This window comes from Sceloporus undulatus, chromosome 5 (genome assembly GCF_019175285.1).
Source record: "Sceloporus undulatus isolate JIND9_A2432 ecotype Alabama chromosome 5, SceUnd_v1.1, whole genome shotgun sequence".
NCBI lineage: Eukaryota > Metazoa > Chordata > Lepidosauria > Squamata > Phrynosomatidae > Sceloporus > Sceloporus undulatus.
The window spans coordinates 69,624,538-69,643,623 of NC_056526.1; the positions used below are offsets into that span (position 1 = coordinate 69,624,538).

The window sequence follows — 19,086 nt, forward strand, 5'->3', positions numbered from 1 at the left end:
CACATTTAGTGAGTAGCTTGAATGAAATAATTTGCAACATAAAAGCTATAATGAAAAAAACAGGTTTCAAGGGACAGTGCTTAAGAAGACTAATTTTTGAGTCAGGGCACACTCCCAGGGCATTGTCAAACCATCATTTTGGTTTGTCTGGTTGTTTTAAAAATTGTTATCTTTTTTTCTGTCATGGAGGAAGGAAAGGGCAAACATTATCTGAACAAATTCAGCCAAGAAAACCCCATGGGTTTAGGGCTTGAAGGCACACAACAGCAACAAAAGCAAATGGAAATTATTTTTGAAGGGGTATTTCTAAGGAAATGCCTATATGGAGTGAAAAAAGAAGGAATTCCCAACCTTCAGACCTTCCTATGCCCCTTTTACTGTTTTTCTCCTGATATTCTGACTTTTCTTCTTTGGAATCCTTCTTCGGATCATTTTGTTTGTTTGTTTTATGTTATTGGTAGAGTATTTAATCATATTTTATTATTATATAATTTTATGTTTTTTATTTTTATTATTAAAAATTAACACATAAAATTACACAGATGTCAACCAGCAATCACATACAGCCTTCTTGTATTCACAATTCTGTTAATCAGACATTGACTTCCAACCTAATCAAGGTCTTGGTGATTAAATTCTATAGTCATACTGTCCTTTGTCACATACTTAGCTTAATCGTATTTCTGTATATGAAGGAATTTTATCCGTTGATTATTCTGTGTAGCTGGCCCTCCATTTTTCTTAAATGTCCTTCATTTTGGGCTGAGTTTTGCCCTGCAGTTGTCCTACAGTTTGGTCTAGATTTTGTCCTACATTTTGTCCTGGGTTTTAGTGGACAATTATGACAACCCTATTTAGGGACCCAGTTTTACTGATACCCTATTTCTACTGGGATTCATACACCACACCTTCAGGAATAACTTCTATAGATGTGGGGAACTGGTGGAAAGCACAAGCCAAAGTGTCTCCATTAATTCTAAACCACCATTGGCTAGAATAGTGCTATAGATGGCTCTCCTCCCTTTCATTTTATCATTTCAACATTCCTGTTCGTTCTTATGTATTTTATTTATATCTCACTCCCCCCCCCCCCCATGGGATCCAGTGATTCGGGTGAGGATGAGAGTTCCATGACTCAGTGAGGACGAGTCTCCCAAATACTAGCCTATTGCCCTAACCACTACACCACCTTGCCATCCACCCATCCATCCATCCCAGAAAAAGTTGTTTAACTGAAATATCTTCCATGCAAAAACTCTGTGAATTATAGTGACAGGGCTAGGGACCCTGGACAAATCCAACTCTCAGCTCCTGGAATTCTTTTTAAAACCCATTATAGTTAAATCCAACTGTGAACCTGTTACAGCCCTTTTACAATTTGCTCATTAGAAGTGGAATATGATACTTGTGTACTTACACTTTCTTCTAAAGTTACAGCAGGTGATTTTCTAGGCACTACCTAGCTGAACGTCTAGATATTTTTACTTGTATCAAGAAGATCTTAAAACTAACATGTTACTTTTTGGGGTGCAATTTCCGATTAGTAGACCCATTCAGTTAAAGGAATTTACAGAAGTATTGATTTATTAAATTTCTGTTGACTTAATATGTGTACTCTAGTTAGATTAGTACAATACTTGGATATAGCCTGTTATTTTCACAAAATTATGTAACAATTTATTAACCTACTTTTATGGAATGTAGTAATCACTGTTTACTCATTCTGGAGGGTTCCTTTGGGGGGGATTTCTAAAGAATTTTAACTACTGGTAGTTTGAATTCTTAATTTAAAAGATAGCACAGTAACATGTGGGGGGAAAACACCCTGCCATGTTTACTCTGAAGAATGCTGAATAATTCCTAATATGTAACTTTTAACAACAATACATCCCAACCTCTGAGATACAGTGCATATAGAAAAATATAAATTCACCTATCTCATGATCCCCATTGATGAAACCCAGTTTCATTGCTACTAAGTTCTAGACCAATTCACACATACTTGGAGGGGAAAATACATTATGCTACACTAATTCAATGTGAATTAGTGCTGACTCTTGAGATTTGTTTCATGTAAATTCTATGTTGTGCCCTGGAACAATACTGGTTTGACTGAGAGTCCAAAGTTGGTATAAGTCATATATGATATGCATAAATTCTTGGACATGCACAGGACACTGTGCCCAGCTCATGAGGTCCTCAGTGTTCCTCTCATATGAACACATATTTTCTATTTAAGTGCTTGAAATGCATGCAGGGTGAACATTTTGAAGGTAGTTTTATTTGTAAATAGTATTTGTTTGCACTAGTATTCAATACTAATAAGAAGGCAGTTCAGCAAGACATGTGTTTTGTTTTCACTGTGGCAGAATGCAAAGTCTGGCGAAACCCACTAAATCTGTTTAGAGGAGCAGAATATAACCGGTAAGTGTTACACAGAATTGTTATTCTAATACAGTAATTTCTTTAAAGGACATTTTTATGCACTTGTTCATTGCTGATGTCGATTTCATATATTTGTTCCATGTGATTAGGCTTATGTGTGGTGAGAAAAGAACCATGTACACAGACCCTATTCTTGCCATCCTATTCTCATTTCTTAGTTCCATTTCCCATACGTTGGATGCTGGGGAATAGAACTGGATTTGGGAGACTGATTCATTTAGATCCCCACGTAATGTAGAACCTTAATAACTTGCACAAAGAACCTGCATCAATACAGCTAACTTTCCACTCCAGAAGTTGCCATAGAATAGGGATGTCAATTTTCACTTATTTGATTCCTATACACATGAACGAATAAGCCCAGCAATTTTCTTCTCACTTCGTGAGGATATATAGGGGTTTCTGTCTAGACTTCAAGCACTATTTGTACTTTGAGGCTTCATTGTGGAAAATTCATTTGCATAACAGCCACATGGTTTTCCTACATAGTTTAAAAGGCTTTTCAATTGCAGAAAAACCATTTTTTTTTGTGTACATGTTCAAAAACCATGGAGGGTTTCTTTGCTTTTGTACAAAATACACATGTAGGAAAACTACACATGGTTTTTCTGTGCGGGACTCTGTGTATTTCTGCAACATGAATGAAGTCTTGCAAATTGTATGTAGTTTTCCTGTATGTGTGTTGTGCAGAAAGTGTATTTTGAATAGTATAGATCTTTTCTGCGCAAAACCAGTTTCTGAGCAGGCAAACCACATGTATTTTTGTGCAAATGAATTGTCACCAAGAAAGTCTCAAAGTGTAAAGACTCCTGAAGTTCTCCTTTTACTTGGCAGGGTGTTTCAAGTGTTGAAACACGTTTTTTCATCAAGAATGTGAATACTTACTAATACTTGGCAAAGTGAGAAATAGAGTGTTGTTTTCACTGTGGAAACAACTACCAAGTGTGTGTTTCTGAGTTGCTACAGGCCAAAATGTGTGCACTATGTGTCAAGTCCTGCTTCCCATCAATTAGTTAACTGCCCGGAGGTGTGGTAGAGAACACTGTCCTATTATCACTAATAGAGTAAGATTCAATTGTTTCTTCTGTACAGAGAAAGGAAGGATTGAGCCATTTTATATTTTGCTCAGTCTTAGGCTAACCACAGTGTTTACGTCTGCAATTTCTTGCACAGCTGGCCTTTAATGTGCACTAGGCTTTGGTTCCAGGACCCACCCATGGATACCAAAATCCATGGAAGCTCAAGTTCCATTATATACAATGATGTAGTAAAATACTGTCCTATATATAAAATGTCAAAATCAAGTTTTGCTTTTTGGATGTTTTCATTTTGGGGAGAATATTCTCAAGCTGCGGGTGGTTAAATCCATGGATGCAGAGTCTATAGATACGGAGGGGCAACTGTATTATAAATATGATATGCTTGCAGATGGTTAAACTCTTTTATTCCCCTGCAGGTATACATGGGTGACAGGAAGAGAACCGTTGACATACTACGATATGAATCTTTCAGCACAAGATCATCAAACATTCTTTACATGTGATACTGACCATTTAAGGCCTGCAGATGCTAGTAAGAATTTTACTAAGCGTGTTTGGAAACTTCTGATCTGGTAGAATAAGAAAACCTTATTACCTAATGATTCACTTAGAGAATGTATCTAATTGACTTTTTTTTAAATCAGGGATTCTAGAAAACAAGGTAGGGAACAAGGTAGGATAGAAAATAATTTAGTTGGATTAAACATTCTCAATGAAAGCAGTTTTTTCGCTTTTCCTGAAACTCATTGAAATAAGAAATGCACTTTAGAATTCACAGCTTTTGTGAGGAATTTTGGAAAAATAAAATATGGATAAAACAATCCAGATTTTATAAAATGTGAATAGCTACAATGCATAAAACTAAAAAATATATACACCACTACACATTCTATTCAGAGGGGGAAAATACGTACTTTAGAAAAACTGTATAAATTAAAGTGCACATTAGGAACAATAGGTATAAAATGTGTGAAATTCCATATGAAAAAATCCTAGTTGTAATCAAACTGCCCAACATGAAACAGGAAAATGATGCAGACAGGAATTGAAGAAACATAACGAGTTCAAGAAACATAACAAACATGAGAGATTTTCACTTCTGTAGTTAAAATGTGTACAAGCTGTAAAGAGTAGCAGTAGGCTGAAGCTGTGGTTATGGCTGCCCTTGGCACATACTTGCTTTCTCCTTCTGCCAGGAGAGGATGAGTGTGCAGAGGTAGCTGCCAGGAAAAGCAGAAAGAAGAGGAACAGAGATTTCCTTTAAGCATTGTCTATCTTTCAAACGCATTACCGTGCAGTGAAGGAGGCTAAATTGAAAAATGGTGACCAGACCTGAGTAGAGCTTTAGAACTTGGGATTTCCAAAGTGCAAACTCAGCACTTTCTAATCACTGCATTATTATATCATGTCTCGTGACTGGAGCCATTCACATACAGCTGGAGCAGTATAGGGGCTGCTTGTGCATGGTGCGGTCCTATTTCAGGATTGTATCTCTTGTGTTGCGAGGCCTGATTTGAAGTGAGCCAGAAACCAATGTGGTGCAACTATGTTATGTGCCAGAACTGGCTGTAGTTCCTGGCCTTTGCAATAATTGGTTTGGTGCCAAATACCAATACATGCTATTGTCATAAGATAACCTTTATTGGTGGTACAGGGTGGATTGTTTCCATCTTCCACTGGATTGTCTCCATTTCTGGACTTTGAGTGAACCATGTTAGCACACTCTTTTGTTTTTTTCTCCAACATCTATCACTGGCTTTTCTGTGCACAGAATATGTTAACCTGTGTTCATCCTTTTCTGAACCCTTGGAAAAAGAAAACCCTTCAGATTGGAAAGAAAGTCCATTGATTTTGTTGGACTAAATAAAATTCTCCAAATGTATGCCAAGCTAGTCTACAGCAACGTTGTTTCAAATTGGTGCTCAAATTTAACTCTCTGTCTATTGTCTATCTTTTATTCAATAGTAATGCAGAAGGCATGGCGAGAGAGAAACCCCCAGGCCAGAATCTCTGCAGCACATGAAGCCTTAGAATTAAATGAGTAAGCATACTTACGTTTTTTGAAAACCTTTTGTTGAACTAGATCAGCCTTCTTCGATCTTCTACCTTTCGGAAGTATTGGAGTACACTGCCTGTATTTCTCAGCCAGTGCAACCTTGTTGCTGCCCAGATGTGTTGGATTAACACCAGATTGGGGAAAGATGATTTCAGATAGTCTGTTATAACTTTTCATTACTGGAATATTTTTAATCTATTAAAATTAAAAATATACTGATATGGGAAACTTTGCAACAGTTTGTTCCATGACAGATAACAAGGACAGACTAGGTAGAAAAGCAGGAACAAAAATTACTTGTACTAATGATAGATATTAATTGATTTTAATCATGCCTGTATTCATTTTAATTTCTCTAAAATAGTCATTTAATGGATTTTGTACTTTCTGGTCTAAAGTATAAATTTTTCATTTGAAAATATCAGTTTTCTTCATCATGTGTTATGCTCCAAATAATGTTGAACACCCAGTTAACAGACTAGTTACAACTGAGGGCTTGTCTTCACTGGTCAGAATATTCTGGGCTGCCCAAATTCCCCCTGAATCCCCCCCCCCCATTACCTATGTTCTCTCTGCCGCAACAAAAGGTGTCTGCCTTCCTGTGCGATCCCCGTTCATTGTCTGGTGCCACCTCTGTGGTCACAAGGAAGTGCCGAGCCATGTTATTGATACTGGGCATCTCATTCTGACCTCAGAGTGACTTGTGCCTATAGTGGTGGTGCTGGGTGGCTTGCAGGGAGCTCCTGGAAAAGTGGTTGCCCATTGTCGCTTTAGAGGGAGCCAGAAAACGTAGAGCAAAAGTAAATGTTTTATATTCCAGTTAAAGAGAGGAAAGACTAGATTGAGTGCAGATGTCATGAAGACAGTCTCCACCTGATCTGGGTTTTGGCCTGCGTCATGAAACAGGGCACAGCAAAGTTGTGGGGAATTTGGAGTAAGTAACCCATGCAGACGACCCTGATTTGGCTAGTTAGAACAGTGTAGCAGGTATTGCTACTCACACATTCCCCTCCTATATCCCAGCTTCTTGTCTGAGCTTCATATAGAAGTGTGGTTTGTAACATAACAGGCACTATAGATCATATTGGTATTGCGTCTTTTTCCCAGCAGGTGTTCATATAAGATGCTGTGGGAGCAAACGAAACACATCCAATTCCTTCTTGGTTCATTGATGGTCTGCCTACAGCCTTTGTTTCCATCATCAGTAACAGGACTAGAACTTACAAATGTTCCCTTTTAAAAAAGATGAGAAATTCAAGGATTACCAAGTCAATATGGCCACTGGCTGTGTACCCAGAGGTGTCTAAGAAAGTAATATTTCAGTTTCTCAATAGAAGATTATCAGGGCTATGGATTGAGCCAGTGTGGTGTGGTGGTTAGAACACTGGACTATGACGCTAGAGACCAGGGATTCAATCTCTGCTCAGCCATGGACACTCACTGGGTGACATTGGGCAAGTTCCACTCTCTCAGCCTCAGAGGAAGACAAAGGCAAACCCCCTCTGAGCAAACCTTGCCAAGAAATCCCAACCTAGGGTCACTTTAGGGTCACCATTAGTTGGAAATGACTTGAAGACACAACAACACAAGAACACCATGGATCCCTGATGCAACTCCCCTGCCTGTGTATCACTGCTATATACAGATAGTTTCATTTGCTTAGCCGTGTGACAACATGCACAGCATTGCAAATGTCGACCTCTGTTTCTGCACTGAAGTCAATGAGTAATCTTTATAGCCTGAGGTCAGCATACATTTCAGAAAGTCGCTATTTTACATAATCAGTTGGGTGAATCAAGGCGGACATACTGCCCATCATAGAACCTTGCAATCACCTGTTGTATTCTAGAAAATCCCTTGTGTCTACTCTAACTCTTTATTGATTACTAGTTTTGTCATTTGACCGATAGGTGTGGCCACTGCTTATATACTCTTGGCAGAAGAGGAAGCAACAACTATTGTGGAAGCAGAAAAACTGTTTAAAAAAGCCCTGAAGGCTGGTGAAGGCTGTTACAGACGTAGCCAACAGTTCAGCATCACGGTGCTCAATATGAGCTCAACACAGTAAGAGTCTTTTTTTGGTATCTTTAATAACATATTCCTGTGGTTTATTAGGAAAAGATTAGCACCTGCATTCTGTATTATGTATACCTACAGCTGTAAGTTGTGCTGCGATTCTGCAGAGGCATAGAGTCAGCACTACTTGTAGCACTGAGAACAGACATCAGAGAGAGGTGATATCTTTGTAAGAATCACCTTTGTAACATTTCATAGATCTTATTCAGGTATGTTTTTGTTGTTACTTAAGGATCACATGATTACTTTTTTTTTTTGTTTGCTATCAAAAATACCACAATGCTGCTCAGGGCTGGAGGTTTTTCAACATCTACACACCACAGTAAGACCCCCAGCTGTCTCAAACCATTAAGTAACATTTACAGTTTGACTTGAATTTACTTTTTTTTGTTTGACTAGCGTATCACCTAAATTTAATTTACAGTTTTGTCAATACAGAGTCTTCCACATTACGTTTTTTCTTGATCCAAATCAACTAGGAGTTAGTAAGCATCAAAGAGTGCAGAGTGTAGTTTTCTTAGGGTGTATACACACTACAGTGATAAAGCCGTTTGACACCACTGCCTCAGCACAGGCTTGGCATGGCTTCTGGCCACTTCAGGGGCAGGCATCATGTAGCGCCATGCTCCAAAGCGGCTGCTTCCCGCCACTTTGGAGCATGGTATTTACATGATGCCTGCCCTGAAGTGGCCAGAAGCCATGCCAGCCTGTGCCGAGGCAGCAGAGCTGGCCCCAAAAGGAGTGGATTAAACCTGTTGAGACCATGCAGCGCCCGCTTTGAGAGCAGGCCATGAGTGACCAGAGGCCCTCCTTTCAGGCTGTCTGCTTTGCTCTTAGTCTCAGCCATCCTCCTAGTCAGTGAAGGTGGAAAAAAAACTATCAACTCTTCTTCCCAGCTTACTGAAAGCTGGTACTTCATGCCTCCTCTCTTGACTCTGTCAGAGTATCCATCTGGCAGCTACAGAGATATACAATGGGCAAAACATTCAATTTTTGAATTTATTTTTTCTTTCTTCCATGTCTCTTATCCTGTGTGCGATTTAGCTGATGAAGAATTTTGGAAAACTTGAAAATTTGCATCACTCATGTGTCCCCTTTGTATATTTATGGTTCCTACTAAAGGTATTATTGGTATCTGATTTTTTACTATAATTTCAAACCACACAAGCACTGTGTTTATTTTGGGTAGTGCAAAATTCAGTGTTCTCAGAATCTAAGCTCCAAATTTAAACAAATAAACAACACAAACTCCAGAAAGTAAATTTCTAGTCCTTATCTACGTCAAAGATCTTGACAATGCTGAGAACATTTGCCAAATTTTCTGAGCTGGAGGGGTGGATGAATAAGATGTAGATTAGGCCAAGTATCTTGTGCCTTCCATACTGTCTTATTCCTTCTCTATAGAAAAAGAAAAACAGATTAATTAAACAAACAAAGCTGCTCTGCGAATTTATAGAAGCCCCAGAATCCAATTTCATGGGTGCAGAATGCATTGTTGTTGCGTGCCTTCAAGTCATTTCTGACTTATAATGCGCACACACATGCACATACACACATTAAATAGAGAGTTCATAGACCCTGGATGAAATTCATACAGGTTGGTCTCTAAAATCCAAAATATGCCAAAAGTCAAATATTTTTCATGAGTGGCTGGATAGTGACATCTTTGCTTCTGATGGTTCAGTGTACACAGCTTTGTTTTCATGCACATAACTTTAAAATATTGTATACAATTACCTTTAGGCTTGTGTTATAGGGTCTATATGAAACAGAAATGAATTTTGTGTGCTTAGTCTTGAGTGCCAAGTACCTCATTATGTACATATTCAAATACGGGCATTTCACAATCCAAAAAACTTCCAAATCCAATGCCATTCTGTCCCAAGTATTTCAGATAGACTCAACCTGTAATATAAACTTGGGAGATAGCCAGACTTGGGAGGATAACCAAAAAAGCATGTAAATCCACCGTTGTATCAGTGTGACCTTTGTATCAGTGAGCCCTTGTTATCCGCTGGGGTTGGTTTCGAACCCCGGTGAAAAAAATCGTGGATGCTCAAGTCCCATTAAATACGTGGCATATCAAAATGGTGCCCCTTACATAAAATGGTGAATCAAGATTTGATACTTGGAATTTATCCTTTTTTATATATATTTTTTCAAGCTATGGATGCTTGATCCGTGTATTAAAAAATCCGTGGATAAGGAGGGCACAACGTACAAAGAGAAATGCAGTAATTAAGTATATATCTTCCACATGTCCAAAGCATAGTTGAGAAGGATTAGGCCATTGACCAAAGATGACTTGTGAGATCTAATTGTAGTCGCTTGTGTTCAAGGAGGGTAAATTAAAACTGGAAAGTGCCCTAAGAGAACTAGAAATATCTCAAAAATGAAGAACTTAAGATACTACAAGAGTCTGTCACATTTAACCTGTTTTAAAAACCATAAGGGCTGATGCCTTCTTCTAAATGGGAAAATCACAGCCTAAATCCGACTGCTAGTCCCAACAAGAGTAGCTCCATTAATCAATGCTGTTTACACATGTTGCTTTTTGCCATTCTGTGACTGATTTAGGGATATATTCTAGTTCTGACAAGCAAGTGGATTTAGGCCAAGGGTTCGGCTCATCCCTTGTTAATGTGCAAACATCTAAGATCTGAAGTTGTTGCATCTCTATAAAGTTTTCCAGGTAGCATTTTCCAAAATATATTTATTCACAATATCACCACCATTAAGTGACCACCAAGTGTTTTTAGAGTAGGGAGTTTGTAGAGAATGCTGTGGCCAGCATGAATGCAAGCTATTAGCAGTATGTTTACAAAACAGAAGGCTCAGATTTCACAAAGTGGCCAGAAGTATCACTGAGGTCACTGATAAGAAAGGATGATTTTTATTATTAATTTCAGGCCCCTGATCTTGGATAAAAAAAAATTAAATGCTCTGTGTGTGTCTGTGGTGTATGTGTCTGTGTGTGTCTTGTTTTTTTGGGAGAAAAGGGCAGGAGTTGGACAAGGGCTGAAGTAGTAGTATGAAAGAAAGGCTACAAAGAACACAGTAGCCTGGCAAGTATACTCAGTTGGGTTTCTAACTGTTTGCGTGTACAGAAGATGAATCTGAAGATAGAGCCCTGTTTTATAAAGTCTGACAATATGGGTTTTAGTCATGAGCCATCTGAGGAGCTCTACATTTTGGACCAAGGGGTAACTTCTGTGCACTGAGCTTCTTCTCAGTGGCTTTAATATGCAACAAGAATTGAGAAATGTATAGTTGTCAGACACAATGATCTCATCCAAAGTTGCCAAGCATGATTTTATCAATCACTTTTTAAATGAGACAGGAGATAGTTCCTTGTCTGATTGAGATACTCAGTGATAAGTCTGTTGATCTGAAAAGGGCAAATATTTATCTCTAGAAAATCTTGTCTTGGATGCCCTTCAGACTCCCCCAGCTTTATGGACTGACTTTGTCTTCCCTACCTCTGGTTTTCCTGACAATTAAAGGGCTGGGAGAGTGTGAGAAAAACAAATATTTGATAGACTGAGATTTCTTTAATTGTTTTGGGAAGGGGGATTTAGTTATCATTTCTGACCTGTGGCAAGACTAAGGCAACCATATATTAGAGTTTCCTTGGCAAGATTGGCAAGGTTTGTTCAGAAGGGGGTTGCCTTTGCCTTCCTTTGAGGCTAAAGGGTATGGCTTGCCCAAGGTCACCCAATGACTTTCCATGGCCAAGCAGGAATTGAAACCCTGTTCTCCGGGGTCATTAGCCCAACATACAAATCAATAAACCATGCTTGTTTTGATCAAAAATAATTTCACATAGGCCAGAAACACACAGGCTAAAAGGTGCAGCTTCTGTCTGCTTTGGGGATGGTCATGCCGTGATTCATGCCCCTGACATGGCCAGAAGCTGATCTGAGGCCGCTGGAAAAAGGAGCACTGAAAAATTGCTGCTGCTGGTAACTGGGAGTCGATGGTGGCGCTTTCAGAGCAGGCTGTCTTGTCACCCATGGTCCTGTGCCGATTGGGGGCCAACTGGGGCTGGAGTGGCCAAAGCCGCTCCAAGCCACAATCTGCTTACCATAGACTTGAAGACAAACAGTTTAATTATATCATGTATAACAATGTCAAAAACAGTGTGGCTAACAAATCCATTATTAAATATGAAGAAGTCAGTCTAAGATAAATGGTTGCTTTATATGAAATGCAGCTGAATGAATTTCCTCTCCTGCCTTATTTATTTTCTGTTTGAAGTCAGGCCTTTCAACTTGCTGCTTAATCTTATCTGAAAAGTATAATCATGGCTTTTGGATAACCTGTATATATTCTGTGTATGTTTGGGGCATATCTTGGTTCTTACTGGAGGCCCTTGAAAATGGCATGACTGTGCATGTGACTTTTTAGAGCAGGCCTATTGTCTTGAAATAGTGATTTTGTAGATATTAACTTCATGTATTTATGTTGCATCGAAGTGCAAGACCCTTTAAAAGAAGACACATATGAGTAAGAGGAGATATTTTGCATGATTCTCAAAATACTTTTAAATAAAAAATATATAGTTTATTATGGTTCATCCATTCATATCTGAAATTTGTTTCCATCTATGTAATTGTGGATATTATCAAAAATGTGGGTAGTTTAATTATGAGAGGAGAGTTCTATAAGCATATATAAATGTGCATGCACAAGCATTAATAGAACAAACAGGATGAATGTGTGGCCCACCAGTTTTGCTGGACAGCAGTTACTGTATGTCCTAGTCAGCATAGCAATGATGAGATTTGTAGTTCAGTATCATCTAGAAGGCTTCTAGCCCTGACATAGAGATATACACAAATTCCATCATTAATAATATATATTCAGCTGCAGAATAAACAAGGATTTTGTAGATCGAAGTCTATCTCTTTTGTGTATGAACTTTAGACTTCTCGCCATGCTAAAACGAGAAAAGTTATTTCACATGCTGAGCTATCTTTTAGTTTCACCAACTGTCACTGGTTCAGGTAATATCTGACCTACCAGCCCAGTGCATGTTCCCATGGTATCTTCACCATCCTCATTTCCCAGAATTCCAGATAGGCTGACATAGGATGATGTGGATGGAGAAAAATGACATCTTGCTACCTTTAGATATTTCATGTAGCAAGATAGTGGGCTGTATCTTATAGAATGAGAAAATCGAACTAGTTAAAGATTTCCCGTATCTTGGATCAAACATTTAGCTAAACTGAGGCTGCAGTTGAGAAATAAGAAGAAAACTAGGAATGGGAAAGACAGCCATGAAAGAACAAGACAAGATCCTGAAGTGTAAAGATATACATCTGAGCACTAAAGTTAGAATTGTCCAATCCATTGTATTCCCCATCATCATGTACAGATGTGAGAGCTGGACAATGAAGAAAGCAGATAGAAAGACAACTCATTTGAGATATGGTGCTGGAGAAGAGTGCTGAAGATACCATGGATGGCCAGGAAGACAAATAAATGGGCCCTTGAACAGATCACGTTCAAAGTGTCCTTGGAGCCAAGATGACCAAATTGAGGCTGTCATACTTTGGCCACATCATGAGAAGGCATGAATCATTGGAAAAGATAATAATGCTAAGACAGATAGAGGGCAGCAGAAAGAGAAGGAGACCAGATGCCAGATGGTTGGACTCAATCAGAGAGGCCATGGGCCTGAACCTGCAGGTCTTGAGCAGAGCAGTTGAGGACAAGATTTTTTAGATACAGTATGTCTTATCCACAGAGTCACCATGAGTCCATGATCAGTTAACAGCAACAACATTTTATATGTATTGCTGGAAACTTTATGTTTTAGTTCACAGGTATACAGTATAACTCTTCTCATATGTATGTGGGTGTAAGTCTCACTAACACCGTTATTTAGGGTTGCACTCCAGCTCTCCTTGTTTGAGCCTATTTCCTTCTTGCTCTTTCTAGCAACTCAAAGTGTGTGTATTTGTCAGTACTAACTGACAATTTTATCCTGGAAAGATGGGGACACTGTGGTTTTGTAGATGTCATTGTGCTATAGCTTCTATTCTACCCAACCACTGAAAGTGCTGATTGGGACTGATGTGAGTTAGAATACCCCAAACCCCATCCCATTATGCAGGTCTAGAAACGTACTAGCTTAAAAAGGTTTATCAGTCCCTCATGTAGCACTAGTAGTGGACAAGCATCTACATAGCCTACTTAATTGTCACTTTTGTAAGCTCCATAAGGAACTCCTTTGCATTTACAAATATTAGTGAATTATAATGTGTCTTTATCAGATGTACAAGAAAAATATTGCTCTCCAAGGTTATTCTCTTATTACGTGCATGCTGCTTACGATAAGCCAGACCTATAGAGACTGAGGGTGCATCCACACTGTAGAAATAATGCAGTTTTACACCACTTTAACTACTGTAGCTTCATCCTGTGGAATCCAGGGATATGTCATTTTACAAGGTCTTTGGCCTTCTCTGCCAAAGAGTGTTGGTGCCTCACAAATGTACAAAAACCAGGATTTGGAGCCATAGCAGTGTCAAACTGTATTATTTCTACAGTGTAGATGCAGACTGCAAGCAATTTGTTTTTAGACTGCTTTTAGAATTTTAAAGACTATTTTAATGTGTTTTTAAAATGTTTTTTTTATCTTTTTAAAATTCATTTTTATTTGTTCAACACCTTGGGAGCCCTTGTGGGCTGGCAGGTGATACAGAGATACTTTAAATAAAAAATATTTTATCCATTCTAACCAATCACTTCAGCAACCTTTTCCTTTCGCACTAAGCAGCCAGCACATGTTTGAGAAGGGCCAAAGCAAGTGATGACTGTTCACTGTATTTTGGCATGGATGTGATGTAAGTTCATCTGAGTAATCTGGCATCAGTGCTTAGAAGCAGCAACAAAATTAAGTAGACACAAGGCTAAAAAAACCCCCACTTTCAATCTATATCTTCACTAACACTATTAGTGATAGGCAGGCTCCAGTTGTAGGTTAGAGTAACCAACAACAAAAGTCAGTATATGGTTTCTCCCATTATGCTTGTCATTCAGCAGTAAGAATTTCCCCAAAGGACTGTACATTACACACTGGAGATGTTAAATGGACCTTTTGTTCTGTCTGTTTCTGAAAACACTCACTCTCTTAAAACCTTTTTCCCCTCCTTCTTTTTCTCTCCCCTTCTCTCTCTCTTCCTCTCTTTCTCTCTCTTCCTCCCTCCCTCTTTCTCTCTCTCCTCAGGACGGGACACTAATGTATTAGTCTACATTAAAAGGAGGCTGGCTATGTGTGCAAGAAAGCTGGGGAGAACCAGGGAAGCTGTGAAAATGATGAGAGATGTGAGTTTGGATTTGTGTTAACATTTGTCTGTTGCTATGACCAGTCACACTGGAGACTGGTAGCTTGTTTTGTCTGTAGATCAAGCATAACCTAGGGCCCAAACAGCCAGGCCAAAATAAAGCTGTTTTGGGTTACTTTGGATGTATCCTGTTTAAATGATGCATGCGTCCTAAGAGGCCGGAAGCCGCGTCAAAGCCATGCTCCAGTCCTCAGGAGTGGAGCGCAGCTTTGCCGCAGCTTCTGACCTCTTAATATGCATGTGTCATTTAAACAGCATACCTCCAAAGTGAACCAAAGCAGCTTTATTTTGACCTGTCTGTTCAGGCCCCTAGATGCACAAAACAATGATAACAGTCCTAGATTCTTTTTACAGTCCTTTCCAGACATTATACTGCATCCCTATCCTTCAGAAGACTTTCTTGAGTTCATGTGCTTTTTCTCTCCTTCTTCATTGCTCCTCTCCCAACCTTTCATGAAAGTCGATCCCTTCCTCCATTATTGGAACATGGGCTGACTCTTAACCTGCATACCAAGCCCAGATTTCTCTAATGATTAGTTCAGTATTCAAATAACTAGAGGATCCCCTGATTTTGATCTTGTTTTTTATTATCCTAGTGAGGAAGGATGAAGATGAGCTCAAGGACCATCCCTGACCTAACCATACATGCAGAGCATGGAGCAATATTTATTTTAAAAGGTCCATTGTGTTTTCCTCTCAGAAAATCAATTCTAATCCAATTACATTCTGATTTGGAAAGGGTTAGGTGATGTGCTATATCCTGCAAACACTAGACTAAAAATTAATTAAATTAGTTATTAATGTAACACTTAATATGATATGATGTACAGAGACTTTAGTTTGGAATCCTAGCATGCCCATTGTCCCTTATTTGGGAAAAGGTGGTAACTAATGACTAATTTCTGAGTTTTGACCTCTCTTTCCAAGTTCATCATTGCTTCCTCTGTACTAATTTTGTGAATCTCAGCTGCTACTCTACATCCATTTAAGTTGCCAAATTTTCTTATACAGAGTTTTAACATAATTATGAGTGCATGTATGCATAAGGACCATAAGAGAGCTGTGACATCTGGAATCAGAAGGGACAGATTGTATGAGGATTGCTGGCTGCTTTTCTCAGTCTACTTCAGTTTCCTTCTTCCTAAAATTCTTTAAATTTTATGAGTTCACTATCACCATAAGCTACTATTCCAGTGCTGTCATTGTAATGCTGTTGAGTGTTATATCGCTCTTGAAGTCTAGTTGTGAAGGGATTTCATATGTCCATCTGAGAGGGGTTTTTTTAATCACAGAGGGATCACAGGACAACCAACTGAACAATTAAAAAATTAACCTTTTGTTCAAAGCCAGGTAAAGTTTTTCACTTGAAAGGAAATGATTATTATCTTGTCATTTCTTTACATTACCTATAACATTATAGGTAATGTTATGGGCAGATGGAGTTCTAGATGTTCTCCACATGTCCATTTTTGCAATTTCCAAAATGTTTGGAAACATGGCAAAGACTAAGAATACGTTCATAAGATTAAAGAAAAAGGTGTACCTTGAATTCCCAAAGAGAAGGACATGACGTGTTAAGATGTGAATGATATCACCCCTGGAGAAATAAAGATAGGAATTCAGCAAATAGTTGGCCTGTGAGAAATAACCAGAAATTGTAAATTATCAAATAGATTTTGATTTAGAATTTGTAGTCTGTGTGCAACCAGTACATTTTATTTCAGAAATATTTCTGAAGCACAATTTGCAAAAATCATTTATCGGTATTGCACAATGTCGGCTTTGAGGTGAGATCCTGCATCAAGGAGTCATAGGATGAAGTTCTGCCAGTTTGAACTATGGCACATCTCCCCTTTCCCATCCCAGAGTCTCACTGTTTTCCTACAGTTCCACCCATGGACCTATAATAGCCATGACAATGCCATCATCCTCCGAGACTGCCAGAGAAGCCTGTGTGTCCCACAAGATTCCTGCATTGTTGTGCATCCAGCTTGTAGATCATAGCCAGATGATCTTTGGCTGCTCCCTGTTCTGCCTTGGCCACTATGTGGCTAAAGGGCTGTAGGAAAATAGTAATGTCAAGGTGAGTGGTCATGGCACAAGCGGAGTAGTGAATTCCTCTCTTCACAATGAAAAAATAATCAAGAAACATATGCAGGCATAATTTGGACATACACTTCCATATACCAGTAATTGGATATGAGTCTTAATTTCCTAATTTTCAGAATTACACCAGTGTTTTAAGGTTCATTTGCTTTGTTGATACCACACTTGACAGTTTTATTCTTATAGCGCTACTCCATTTACATTGCTTTTCAACCTGCTAGCCCACCATATTTCATAGTGTTTCAGCTAAAAAATATTCCGCATTAGGAAAGAGAAAGCAGTCAGCCTCAATTTGATAGTGAGAAGCTCATTAGAGTCCACATTTTGTCTGGCTTTATTGGATTACATTTATTCTGAGAGAGCAAAGTGATGCCTGCTTTCACAGTTGCAACTCAAATTGATCTAAGCATCAGTGTACATCAGACTTCTTCTTTTTAAATCCTCTTACCTGAAGGAATTCCTGTTGTTTTGCAAGTCCTGCTGTCTAGACGATGCACTTATCTCTGCTGTCATTTCTTGTCCATGCCTGTCAGTCTGTTACAAGATGGGGCGGAAGGAGGGATGCAGGGAAGATATTATTAGTCAGAAAGAAAGAATACGAACCATGAAAAAGGGTGAGGATGTAATGTATTTCAAATTTGTCACCAGTCATCTACATTATTTGCTGGCTTAGAAAATACAAGCTTACTAGTACAGTAATGGTTTGTGTCTATGGTGACACAATAGCAGCTACATTGATTCTGTTGCTTGTAACTCATACTTTGTGTATATTAGATTGTTCAGCATTAAACTGAATTCCTCTGTTTACATTAACCATATAAATATCTCCTGTGTCTTCAGTTTAATAGCTGAAAGGGCTTTCATTCCCCTTTCCCCCTCATCCGTTATAGGCATGATAAACTAAGGACAACATTGCAGATTATGAGTGCTTTCCTCACTCTCTTCACTGTGCATAGAAAAGCAATAACTGTGTATTGTTAGTGCTCAAGCATTACTTTTTGTTCTCTGTGTCGATTCTATGGATTCCAGTAGCCCAGTATTTCAGGGCTCAATTGAACAGAAGTGCTCCCATTCTTTCAGCCCAGTAGATGGGATTTTAAGTGTTCTTTAACAGAGAGAAAGAGGAGTAGTTAGGGTCAAGCGGTGTCCCAATTAAAAAGAGACAAATTTTCCAATCCAATTGTAAGGATATTCTCTTTCCATAATTTACTTCACTTACTGAAACCTTATGTTGGAGAGTTAGAGTAAGTATAACACTCCTCCCCAGTTTTGTCAGTGGAGCACAATTTAAGGCTGCACTTGGCACTTTCCTTATTTCTGTGTCCTAAACCATTAGTAATAATCAGGGTAAAGAAGATGTCTTTTAGCATATGAAAATTGTTTCTCTGGCCTTAAGTAGGGCATTACTTCCAGGAAACATCTTGCGTATGACTTACACTATCTCTACAGAATGTGACTAACCCAAAGCAAAACACATCTCAAATAAATGTCTCAGATTAGTAACCAAAGCAAATGTGGAGCCTAGGGACGCACTTTGTTGTGCCACTGAGTTAATGCTGAAGTACACTTTTCACCATTCAAGGGTGTTCAGTCTATTTTATGCCATCATCTGCAACGTTAGAAGGATTCCAGCAGGGCTGTTCCTTCCTTTAGAGCAGTCGTCTCCAAACTGTACTTTTTAAGGAATTTTGGACTTCAGCTACCCAAATCCCAGACTGTTGGCCAACATGGCTGAGACTTCTGGGAGCTGAAGTCCAAAATCTCTTAAAGGGCACAGTTTGGGGACCACTGTTTTAGAGAGAGGGAACAGTCTCAGGTAGCAGAAGCTGTGAGGCACAGTGCTTTAGCCTCAACCATTCTTCCTGAACTCCCTGTCCATCATCTCTCAGAGGACATCATTATATGTGTCACACAGATTAACCTGGACACTTTAGATTAGCTTGCTGCCCTAGGGTGCGATGGAGACTGCTAAAATTTAGCAGTCAATCTGTCTGACTTTTATAAATGG

At 38.9% G+C, this 19,086-nt stretch overlaps 1 protein-coding gene across 1 annotated transcript in view; it reads left to right on the top strand.

Annotated features, from left to right (window-relative positions):
* Positions 1 to 19,086, top strand: part of ST7 (suppression of tumorigenicity 7) — a 130,444-nt gene that overhangs the window by 89,332 nt on the left and 22,026 nt on the right. Inside the window, 7 exon segments of the mRNA XM_042469041.1 lie at positions 2,370 to 2,424; positions 3,902 to 4,017; positions 5,451 to 5,540; positions 7,452 to 7,568; positions 7,571 to 7,595; positions 14,424 to 14,434; positions 14,855 to 14,952. Of these exon segments, the coding sequence (XP_042324975.1) occupies positions 2,370 to 2,424; positions 3,902 to 4,017; positions 5,451 to 5,540; positions 7,452 to 7,568; positions 7,571 to 7,595; positions 14,424 to 14,434; positions 14,855 to 14,952 (512 nt within the window).